This window comes from Cryptomeria japonica, chromosome 1 (assembly GCF_030272615.1).
Source record: "Cryptomeria japonica chromosome 1, Sugi_1.0, whole genome shotgun sequence".
Classification (NCBI taxonomy): domain Eukaryota; kingdom Viridiplantae; phylum Streptophyta; class Pinopsida; order Cupressales; family Cupressaceae; genus Cryptomeria; species Cryptomeria japonica.
The window spans coordinates 288,653,524-288,665,936 of NC_081405.1; the positions used below are offsets into that span (position 1 = coordinate 288,653,524).

The 12,413-nt window shown below is 31.7% G+C and overlaps 1 protein-coding gene across 1 annotated transcript; it reads left to right on the plus strand.

The window, feature by feature from the left end:
• Positions 1–1,573: 1,573 nt before the first annotated feature.
• Positions 1,574–3,487, plus strand: LOC131857331 (uncharacterized). The gene is made up of 4 exons (XM_059209731.1): positions 1,574–1,703; positions 1,795–1,916; positions 2,010–2,217; positions 3,363–3,487. Exons 1-4 carry the CDS (start codon positions 1,574–1,576, stop codon positions 3,485–3,487), a joined length of 585 nt encoding a protein of 194 aa, XP_059065714.1.
• Positions 3,488–12,413: the final 8,926 nt, after the last annotated feature.

A 12,413-nucleotide genomic window follows, 5' to 3' on the forward strand; every position in this document is an offset into this window, starting at 1 on the left:
AGCTTAACCGGAACTGTACTCAAGCATAGGAGATTCTATCTTTTGTAGTTCAACACTTCTCCGGATTGTAGTTTGGATTTATATGTAGTTAGTGAGGCTCCTTTTGTGACGAGCAGTGAGCTCTAGGTTGTTGGCCTTCCTGCAAGTGCAGGCCCCTCAATTGTAATTCACATACTTATTGCAGAAGTATTATTTGACTATGGGTAGGCTTTCCACCGTGGTTTTTCCCTTTATCGAGTTTTCCACGTACAAATCTTGGTGTTATGTTGATGGCTTTTATTCTGTGATTATTGTTTATGCTTAATTGGTTTAATTGCTATTCCAGTATTAATGTTTTGGGTTCTGGTATTCAAGTTTAAATTGCTAATGGTTCCGATAATCTGTGACAACTGATTCACCCCCCCCCCCCCCCCTCCCCCTTTAGTTGTCTTTCGGTTATTTGAACTATCTAACACTATTTTCTAATTAGGTATGAGACCAAACTTGGGATCGTTTAAGAGAGGTATGTTTTGGAATTGGTCATTTTAGAGATGTTTTATGTTGTGCAAGAAAGTATGAAACCCCTTATTTCCATGGTGAGGTTATGATTAAAACCCTCTCTCTATCTTGGTAAATCTAAATAAGGTTTGTAGATTGAGCTAATACTAGTGACTTCATTTCAATTTTAGATTATAAGTGCTAAATCAAATCAAAATTATAATCAAGCTAGGTGATGCTGGAGTATTTCCATCATCTATATTTTGAGGAACTCAAAATCATTTCTGAAGGTGTCGAAGAGGAGTTTTACATGTCACTAGCTAATAAGAGGTCTAGATTATTGTTGCCTTAACCTGCTAAATCTAAGGGAACTTCACCATAAGAAGGGTGAAATATAACATTGTTATGCACTTGGAGGAATACATAATAGGAGGGAAAAGTTAATGCATTTATGCACAAACTCATATTGCCTATCTCAAATCTAATTCATCAGAAGACACCACGTGTATATTACATATTAATCAATCAAATCTTACTAGCATTCAACAATTTGTCTCATAGATACTCCATGGGTAGAGGAAGATGTCTGAACAACTAGTTGCATATGTTTAGTGGTTATTGTCACAAAATTGGGCATTAGCATAAAAATTATATAGTCTTTCATCTTAGACCTAGGCATTACACTAAGGCATGCAAGCGTTTATTCTCATATCCTCGCTTTCTTTACATCTTATGAAGCCTAAAATAAGTCATGATGAGAAATCCAATCATCATTTATGTAATGTTCAAATCTGATTTGAGTACAATTTGTTGTTAAATGCAAATTTGATATCATAACCTTAGATTTACAAAACTGCTAGTTGTATGACTATATTAAACTTTCAAATTACATATACATATACAAGAGTTTCTGAGTTATTAAATATATCATCGAATATGGGTCTGCTAATCTCCTTAAACAAGGAATATCGTGGATATTATACTAGCAGAGATATCACAACTATGGGTCTACTAATCTCCTGAGTTGGTCTATCAAATAGCCTAGAAAAAGAAATAACCGTGAGGACCAACTGAAATTTCTGAAATAACTGATTTTATGACGTCCTTAAACCATGCCGATGTGAGTCGAAGTTGTAAAGGGACAACAGCAGTTGCTGCCGAGAATGGATCTCTGTTTTTTTGTCTCTCTCTATTTCCTCGTCTTCCTGCTGTTGCCCTTTTATTCTGTCCATGGTAAATGGGTATGAAACAGAATATATCTTATCTATTCTCATCTTACCAATAAACTAATTACAATCATCGTTTGTTTGTTTGCAGGGAATTTACAATGTGAAGAACTTGTCATTTATAACTGTGCTTTTGCAGTTTCCTCCACTGGAAATCGATGTCTTCTAGAGAAATACGCCGGAGAAGATGGAACGATCGATCTTAAATGCCAAGTAAGTAGAAGCTTCTTTACGTTCAAGATCATTAGCCATCTCTATAAATTTTATAATTCTTCAAATTTTTTGAAACGTTTTTTGCGGTTGCAGACTTCGAAAATCATGGCAGACACAGACACCAAGCCGTGGATAGAATCTGAGGAATGTATTAATTCTTGCGGATTGCACAAGATAACGGTGGGTCTGTCTACCGATGCTCTAGATGACAAGAAGACTCTCAAGAAAATCTGTTCCTCTTTCTGTCAACGATCTTGCACCAATATCTTCCATCTCTTCACAAACCTTGCAGCTGAAGAAGGTAGTTCTGCTTTCACCTCAACCCCAACTATTGAATTTGTCCTCATAATATTTTGGTAACCAGACAGTATTGTTATTTGGATTTTGGATGTCTGAATATGCACCTGTTTGTTTAGGTTTGAATCCTTGTTTGTCTGGAAGGAAGAGGAGGATGGGGAAGTAAAATCAATTTGTCATTGTATTAGATTGATGAGACAAATTGTAACAAACTATCAATGTTTATAAATGCTTTTTAAGAATCTTTTGAATTGTAAGAGTTATGTTTTTCTTTGTTAAACTTATAGATAGCTTAATTCAATAGCTTTTAAGCAATGGTGAAAAAATAACAAGCAATTGTGTAGTGGGTCTAGGATAATGTATACTATAAATGTTGTATAAAAAAAAATTAATTATTGTTTGATTTATTTGATGGTTCTAACATTATTTTAAATGAAAGTGCATGTATTTAAATACATCAACATAGCACAAATTAACAAAAACATGTATTAGGTTGGTAAGTTTAAATTTGAATTTAAAAGATTGAGGCTATGACTTAAAAAATGATCTACGACTCTAATTCAAAATGGTGAATGGAAGATTTGACATTGGGACACTAGGGTAAGTCTACATTTGAATTTAAAAGATTAAGGATGTGACTACAAAAATGACTTATGAATCTAATCCAATATGGTGAATGGAAGGTCTAGGCATTGGGATCAATTTTTCGGAATGAGTTATAATTAGATTGATATAAGATTTAAGTCATGAGTCAAATACATGAAAAAATATGCAATTTATAATACTCTTATTACATACATGCATTCTGATTGAAATGAACCCAAAACATAAGAAAAAAAGGAAAATAGATATGAAATTTATGTGTGACTGAAAAAATAACAAGAAATGTCAAGAACTGTCCACATTATAAAAAAAATATTCATTCAAAATTACACTTCAATTTAGAGCTTAAAATCAACGTATCTTCATTAAAATCAATATATAAGCCATTGAAATTGATGCATTAACTATCCAGATCATTTAACTTTTGCTATGTTTTTTAATAGTCTCACTAATCCCGGATGGATTGCCATTAATGGGAGTATTTGTATCAAACATTTTTACCGCCTTTTGTTCTTCTTATTCTCATTTTTCATCTGGTTTATATAGGAACTGATCTGCAGCGTCTTTGCAAGTCAAAAAGTTGGTTTACCAGAAAAGTAGTTGCAGAAGTACCTGCGGCAACTCCTCACAGCCCAATTGAGAACTCATTGCCACCAGATACAGAGAAATAGAGGAACTTCTCATCCAGCTACAGTTTTTATTTATGGTGGGGATGTTTGATTTATGACATGTCACCTGTACGGTTTTTATATCACTTTCTACTTAAATACTATGTCTTAGAAATGTTCTATGTGGGAACTTTATATGATTATTATACTAGTTGAATTTCTCCATTAAACTTATTTGCTATATAGGTATATAGTGTTCTTTAATTACTATAAATAAATAAAAGGCCCTTCAAAAATCAATTTAGGTTAATTAAGTAAATAAAATAATAAAATATAAATTAATTTGTAATTATTGATTTGTCAAAGTGTAGTACATTAAATAAGATAATATTAGACAATATAGTCGATTTTATAACGTTGGATCACTTTGTGCATGTGGAATAAATTTTTGACAATTTAAATATCTGTGTATTGTTGATTTGGGTCTCCACGATAAAAGGTGACTAGCTAGCTAAAATGTTTAATTTCTTATTTTGCATTTAATTAGATCAATATCATAGCTACAAGGACAACCTCACAACTATAGACATGACCTAGGTCAAACAACCATGTTGGATTATAAAAGATTAGATGATGTATTATGATTTAATTAATGATCAAAATCATATAAATAAACCCATGAGACTAGGAATGTGTGAACATAAGCATAGGGATGAGCAATAAGTATGAACCACTAAATTCAAAATTGCATCAAAGATGCATTTTCACCATTGGATTTTCTCCTAATTTGAGGTGCATTTGAATTTTTTTAAATGAAAAGACAAAATATTATATGAGTATCTTCTAACTCACGATAAATCAAATACAAAAATGAGAACAAGATGGAATAAATGCCCCCTTTTCAATAGCCCAATAGAATGTAACTTATCTAAGAAGGATCTAATTAAATATATCAATTGTAAACATTGTATCAATTGTAAACATAAGTATATAAGAATGGATTGGTTAATAATAGAATAAGTTTTGAGATAATCATAACCAATTGATAAGTCAATAATGAATAATAAACATGTATATATATATATATATATATATATATATATATATATATATATATATATATATATATAATCATCCAAATATTAAAATTTAGTAGTCATAACTAAAAGAGTATATTGGAGACCCTCAATATGAGAAAAATTTCTCATTCTTAATGGAAAAAATAATCAAAGCACTCATAAAAGTAAATAAATGAATCAATATGATATCTATGAACATAAACACACATTAAATAAGTTCAATGATTATCCATCCCATTTAATGTCTAATTATTTGAAAACATTACAAATAACATATTGAAAATATAATGAATACTATAAGAACTTAACCTCACTAAATGATAATTATAATAATCTTAAATTATACTCAATAATAGATTTTCAAGAAACTGTGTTCACAAATTAAGTAAAGATAATTGGTATTGAAGAAGAATTATATGTAATCTTTTTCATTTTTATGAATTCATCTATAGGTTTAAAAATAAAGAGTAGATTATGTTTAATAGAAACATAATACAAACTTATAATTATAACAATTAATATACTAATTCTTAAATATTTATGTTTACAATTGATATATTTAATTAGATCCTCAAACGATTGAAAGCGGGCATTTATTCAATCACAAGGGCTCTCATTTTTTATATTTAATTTATCTTGTGAATTAAAAGCTACTCATATAATATTTTGTCCTTTCATTTTTAAAAATTCAAATACACCTCAAATATCATATTGAAATTATAATAAATAATATACGAACTTAACCTCACTAATGAATACTATATATATAATAGCTTAACCTCACTAAATAACCATTATAATCTTAAATTATACTCAGTAATACATTTGGTAGAAGCACCACCTTGGTCTTTCACATTTATTTTCAATTAATTTTTAAGAAAGTACGTTAACCTTAAGTAAAGAGAATTGGCATTGAAGAAGAATTATATGTAATATTTTTCATTTCTATGAATTAGTCTATAAGTTAAAAAATAAAAAGTCTATGTTTAATGGAGACAAAACACAAACTCATAATTATAATAATTAATATATTAATTTATTAAGTTTATGAATATATCATATCTTTTATAAAATTATAGCACATCTTTGTAATTTACATATTTTTATATGATTAATTATAAACTAATTTTGCAATAAAATAAATTCAAATACAATTTTATATATAAAAATTATTTTTTATTTTGTTTAACTTTATAAATATGAATAGATTTAATTATTTTGTAGCTGCTTCTGGTTTTGATTGTAAATTCATTAATGTATCAATATTTTGATTATGATTTTGATTAATGTATCAATATTTATAATTAATTAATTTTGATTTAAAATCTAATGTATTAGTGTTTGGAATATTCTCGTACCTAATCCATGCTTTAACTTAGAAATTAAAAAGACTTAACTTTTGTATAATAAGAAGGATTATAAGATTAAGATTTTTAATATTTTTAATATAACATTATTTAATATTTTAATATATTATTGAGAATTTTATTAGAGATTTTGTTTGAGTTTAAATTAAAAAAAATATTAAGTAATCAAATTATCAATTTCAATTTAAGATTAGTAGAGCTTAATATAAGAGAGTGTGAAGCTCTATACACATGATGAAAACTACACAAACTTACTAGTTATCAAGATCGAAGTCATAGAAAAAGTTAGCCTAAATTCACAATTCCCTAGTAAGGGCCTTCTTACACATATTATACTCAAATTGTCAACACCACATGCATAATCATCATCATGCTAGGGACCCTTCAAAACTACCATTGTCATTATATCTCATTTAGGGTTAGATAGTTGGTTATCTTTTCAATCCTCTAGATTCTAAAACTTAAAATTTGGGATGAATTATCCATGCTTGGTCACATGACCCAACTTCCCCTCTCACATGGATAAGGTACATGTAATCATGATTTTTGATTTGTCTCGACTATGAGTGATGAGAAGGTCCTTAACAACCATTTTTAAATCAACACAAAGTTCACAAACAACTTGAAGCTAATTATATATTTCGCTAAAAAACAAATGTTGAGCACATCGAAATCTCCCATTGTTTTCATCTACTAAAACGGTACTCCTCTTTTTGCCTCCATTTTAAGATCTACATTGTTAGTTAAAGTTCCAAAGAGGGAGCTTTTCACACAATAAAAATCATGAGTCACTCACCCCAACCTTTATATGCATGCCTTCCCTTACAATGTTGGAAGAATTCCACCAAGATTGAAAACCATTTGAGTGCACCTTGACATTGCTATTAGATCATTGCAACATTAAGATGGCCTTCATTAGGTTAAGGGTTTTGTCAATAGGGTAATAAAAAATATTATGTAGGTATCTATTAAAATCGTGCTATGATTGAGCTCAAATGTGTTAGTGACATGCATAAAAAAAGTCAATTATCATGCACAAAACCATGCTATGATTGAGCTAAAATGTGTGGGTCACATGTGTGAAAAATGTCAATTGAAAGCATCAAGAATCAAGCCAAGACCACAATACTAATTGTAGTCACATAAATCTGTCCATTTTAATTAAATGAATATTTACTATTTATTTGATTAATAAATCCACTAGCCAACAGCTAATTAAATTAACATTTAATTAATTCATCTTCAATCATTCTCCTATAAATTAAATAAATTATTCAATTTATTTTAATTAATTCAATACACCAAATTCACAATCAATTAAATGAACAAATCCTATTTATTTAGTTTAATCCCCTTTTCTCTTTAAAATAAATAAATAAAATATTTATTTAAATCATTAAACCCCCCCCCCCCCCCCCCTCCCCACTTGCATTCTCCTACAAATGCAAGTTGCAACCACAAGCTAAAATAAATTAATTTTATTTTAATTTAAATCTTATTTTCCCTCACCCACCAAATCCACTTGCAATCCTAAATCCCCTTCTAGATCCTTCTAACCACTTTCTAATCATTCCTAATTAGCCTAATCCATCCCCTAAATATTGTCACATTCCTAAGCAACTTGGAATCACTTCTCAAAGACTCCAAATTTTTTCAAAAGCATTTAATGTTTTATGTGTTCAACAAGCAAACCCCTAAAAAGTCTTCCAAACCACTAATGGCTCATACATGACCATTAATGGCTCTTACAAAACCATTTATGGTTAAATCCACTTACTCCCATGGTTAGAGACTTTACCTCTAACTCAATCCTCATTTAACCAATGGGTCTCTTCAAACATTTATTGTTTTGACCATGGTTATCCTCACTAACTCTTGCACAAGAATTTATCCATTGGATAAAGACATTATTTACTAGATAATGGCTTTATTCATTCAACCCTACATTAACCTTACCTCCCAAGTTAACCCTCAAGTCATGTCAAGCATTTAATGCTTATTCCCTCTCCTCTCAACCCATATCTTGTTGGCATTTGTCATCCTAGGATTGGGTTGAAAGCCCTCACATAGATCTTAAGCCCTTCAATCCTGACCCTTGTTGAGATTACTCAATCTCAACTGTCCATTGCTCCATTTTACCTATAAATAGAGCTAATTTCTTCATAATCCAGATCCTAAAAACTTGTATGCATCTAACTTATAGTGAATTTTAGAGAGCATTTAGCATAATCATTTCACATTGTCATTTTGGGTTAAAATTAATCTTAGTTAATTACATAATATCTCATATTTAGTTTGTTTTACACTTGCATTTGCATATTTTAAAGCATTCACAATCTTGAACCTCCGTAAGACATCCAGAATAGTGCAAAAAGCTACTGAGAGCTACACTCATTTGGGAACTTGGAGAGGAGAGGAACAAGGGAGGAGGAGCTACAAGCATGGTGGAAGGCATTTGGAGATGCCTTGTTGCATTTGTTTTCTTTGTTAAACGTTCTATTTTTCTTTTAGTGTCTCTCTTGATATGCTTGCTTAGGATAGTGTTTGATCTTTGATTTTCTAACACTGACACTTGTTTCTTCCTGTTTGTTGGTTTTTGTTATCCTAACCATCATTTTTACAGAGCATCATTTGGTGAACCCGATGTGAAATGAAGACACAACCTTCTGATATTATTTTTTTGAAAACTACTAACTTTTGCATGTTTTAATTGACACACAAGTCGTGCTTTAGCACCTTCGTTAACGCTTTAGCACCTTCAAAATTGGGTACTTTAGTGCTATTGTTCCTAATAATAACGCTATTGTATCTCAACTGGCGCTATTGACCATTAAATAGTGCTATCGTATCTATTTTTAGCACTTTCAGCTCTTTGTTTGACATAATTAATTATGTCTGACAGAGTTCTTTTAGCATTTTTATCTCTTTTTTTAGCGCGTTTGCATTTCTTTTAGCACTTTTGATTGTTATTTAGCACTTTCGTGTTAAATGGCGCTTTTCTTTTCACACAGAGTAGCGCTATTGTAATAGAGAGTTGTAAAAAAGGCTTTTGTAACTAAAAAAATCATGATTTAGGCTTGTAGAAGCCCACCATAATCATTTTGGCTAACTGTTTATTTCTTTGTGCAGCTTTTTAAATTAGATTAGCAAGTAGATTTACTTTTTTTACTAACTTTTTCAAAGTTGGCTTAAAAATGAATTCACTTTTTATTTTAGTTTAAATAAACTTCACATTTCTTTTTGGGTATAAAATGAATTACACATTTTGTTTGGGCTCATAAAAAGAATCTCATTTGTTAAAAGTGAAAAGAACCACAATTTCAAAACCCAACAAATTTTATTTTTTTTGCAAGATAGGAGCAAAATCTTTATTTTGTTTCTTAAAATCAACAACACAAATTTCATTTCTTGCATCAAACTTAAAATAAATCACAATGCACACTTCATTTTTGGCAAAGTTTAAAAAGAACAAACCATTTTTCCTTCAAGTTCAATTGATTTACTTCAAGCAAAACGTGTTCTCAATTCGGTTGACCAGGATTTCAAATTCTTAGACTACAAAACATTTTTGCCTTTGAAGTTAAAAAGAACACCATGATTGTTGGAGCAACATCTCCAAATAGTTAGATCACATTGCAATGAAAATCAATTAAAAAAAAACAACTATTTTTGGTGATTGGCACACTTGTGCAAAGTTTGTCGAGTGGTCCTACTTCTAACACACACTATCCTCTCCCTTGGCTTTCGTGGTCCTAGGTGCAAGAGAAAAGTGTTAGTAACACTCAAAATTTTATCTTTTTAAGAGAGGCCTACCAAGAGACACATCACTCTTGGGAACAACCTCGCGTGGTAAATCCTTCAAGCCACTATAGAAATTAAGTGTGAGCGAAAGTTGTAGCCTTGGGTATAGTTGTTCCTATAGTGTAACTTGTCGAGCCCCACCACAAGTTACAAGGCTCTTAAGTGAGTCGCTGCAGAATGAACTTATGTCCAAAAACATCAAAAATTACTAGACACCTATTTATATAGACACCACCTATTCTATTGATTGAGAATATTTGTGATAAATTCAATGCAAGATCATAGATGGTTTTTCTCCCAAGATACTCACCATACATATTTCCTTAAGTAGAAACAGGGCTTTTTGAAAGGCTACTTGTAGCTTGATAAAGTGGTGACTCCCCCATCATAGGGATCATCTATTTGTTATGCTCATGCAAGACTTAGTATATCACATCCTTACCTGCTACGGCAAGATTCATAAATTATGTAGTACCAAAGTTGAAGAAATATCAAGATGTGGGCTGAAATTATCTCAACTGGCCATTTGACCTTAGGGATAAAATGTGTTTGAAGTGTCTTCATTTTGTGTCAGACCAGTGATAAATTGAGCCGACTTTAGGGTTTTGGAAAAACATACACAAAAACATTTGAAAAAGGGTCAAAAATTTCAAAGATTGGGTTGATTTAGACGCACACTTATTTGTGCCTTTTAAGGCAACATTATTGTGTTTGTGTGCTTGCTTTGTTTTCTTGTCAAAGAAAATCAAAACCAATTCAAAAACAAGTATTCATCCAGCACCAAATTTTAAAATCAGCATTTGACAAAATCAAACAAAGTGCAAACAGAATATCAAACTATATGACCGTCCTTCACATTTTGAGAAGGAAGAATCTTCATCAACATATCAATCTAAAGAAAAGACCATTGAGATCAAAGGCTTTCATCAAAAGAAGGAATTTTTTCTATCTCAATAAACAAATTTTTGTCTCACATAGAGCCTTCTTGCATCACATGCATCTATATCTTCAAGGAAAATCCAACGAGTTTGATCAAGAGTCTTTGAACCATAGATCTTTTACTCAATAAAGAGCTTTGAATTATCATAAAAACAAAGGAGGCAAAATCAATCTTGTCTTCTTTCCAGACATCTACATAACATATAACATAGCTCGGGAAGAACCACCAGCCCCCGAAAGAGAAGAGGAATAATTTGTCCCATCTATAACACAAATTTTTTATTGAAGTTAACATTCCATCCATTCTCACATTCATACATCATCAATCCATTCCAACTCTCGAAACATAAAGAGGTCTTGTCCTAAGTTCTTTTTAGATATTGCTTGAATCAAAACAACACATCACTCTTTAGAGTGTCTCTACATCTAGGATAAACTCATCCTAAGAGGAATTTCTACGTAGGTTAAAACTAGTCTATGAGTGCAACCTCTCATTACTAGGCAGCTTGGTCTGTAACACATCTCAGACTTTGTTATACCTAATCATCTCAAACATTGTCAACAAACACAACAAGCAATTCATAGAAGGACTTTGGTAACATCAACCTTTAGTGTTAGAGATTTGTATGCTAAACACTTCAACAAACATTCATCTCTCATTCCATCACCAAACTTCAACAACAACTTTCAAAAATGGCTCAAACCAGATCAAGGACTAGACAACTAGAACTCGAAGAAGAAGAGGAGGAAAATCTCAATGAATTCCAAGAAGCCCTTGGAGGAAACGCAAATGATGAAAATCCTAGTACTCCCACTCCTAAAGAAATAGAAAGGGTACAACACAACCCCCTCTTCAATCGAATTTTTGATGAAATCCTCAAAAACAATGTTGATGCTCACTTTTTGATACTTGCTCAAGAGGGAGCCAAACTACCCTTTGATTTTGATACTGCACAATTATGACAAGAATCGTAACACCATAGTCATAATAAGGGTGGAAGAGGTCAAGATAACTTCAGATATGACCTTAATCAAGGAAATCCCCTAGCTCCTCCTCCTCCTAATGACATTGACATGTTGAGGCAGCAAGTCGAGAATCTAGCCCAACAACTCCATAGTGATGTGAAAACTACCCAATTTTGACTTAATAATATTTGTCCCTATCCCTTTGATAGGAATCTACATATGCCACCTTTTCCACGAGGGTTTGAAACACCTAAGTTCAAAAAGTATCGGGGAAAAGGAGACCCTAGAGATCATGTCATGGAATTACACTCAGCTTGCCTAGAAGTGGCATATGAAGACACATATCTAATGTGCCTCTTTCCTCAGAGTTTGGGAGGGACAACCACACAATGGTTTTCCTGATTAACAGGCAACATTAGGACATCCGAAGAACTGGTCTAGAAATTCATTGCACATTATTCACACAACGTAGAACGCAATGTCACCATGGCAGATCTGTGTAACACCAAGCAAAAACCAAGGGAGCTATTTTTCAGCTTTCCTGTAACGATGGAGACAACTATCTAGTAGACGTTCTCTTCATCTACCTAAACAAGAGCTAGTGGAAATATTTATTTCCAACTTGAACGATGAAATGGAATCCCACCTAGACATGAAAGGCACAAAATCCTTTGCTAGCACGATCACCCAATGGTTAAAATATGAATGGGCCCTCATTAAAAAGGGGATTATCAAGATATACAATGAACCAAAAGATGGCCCTCGCCCATGCTTTAACAGTGATAAACCCAACTTCTGGAATAAAAATAAAAACATTGTTAATGACGGGGTTATAGA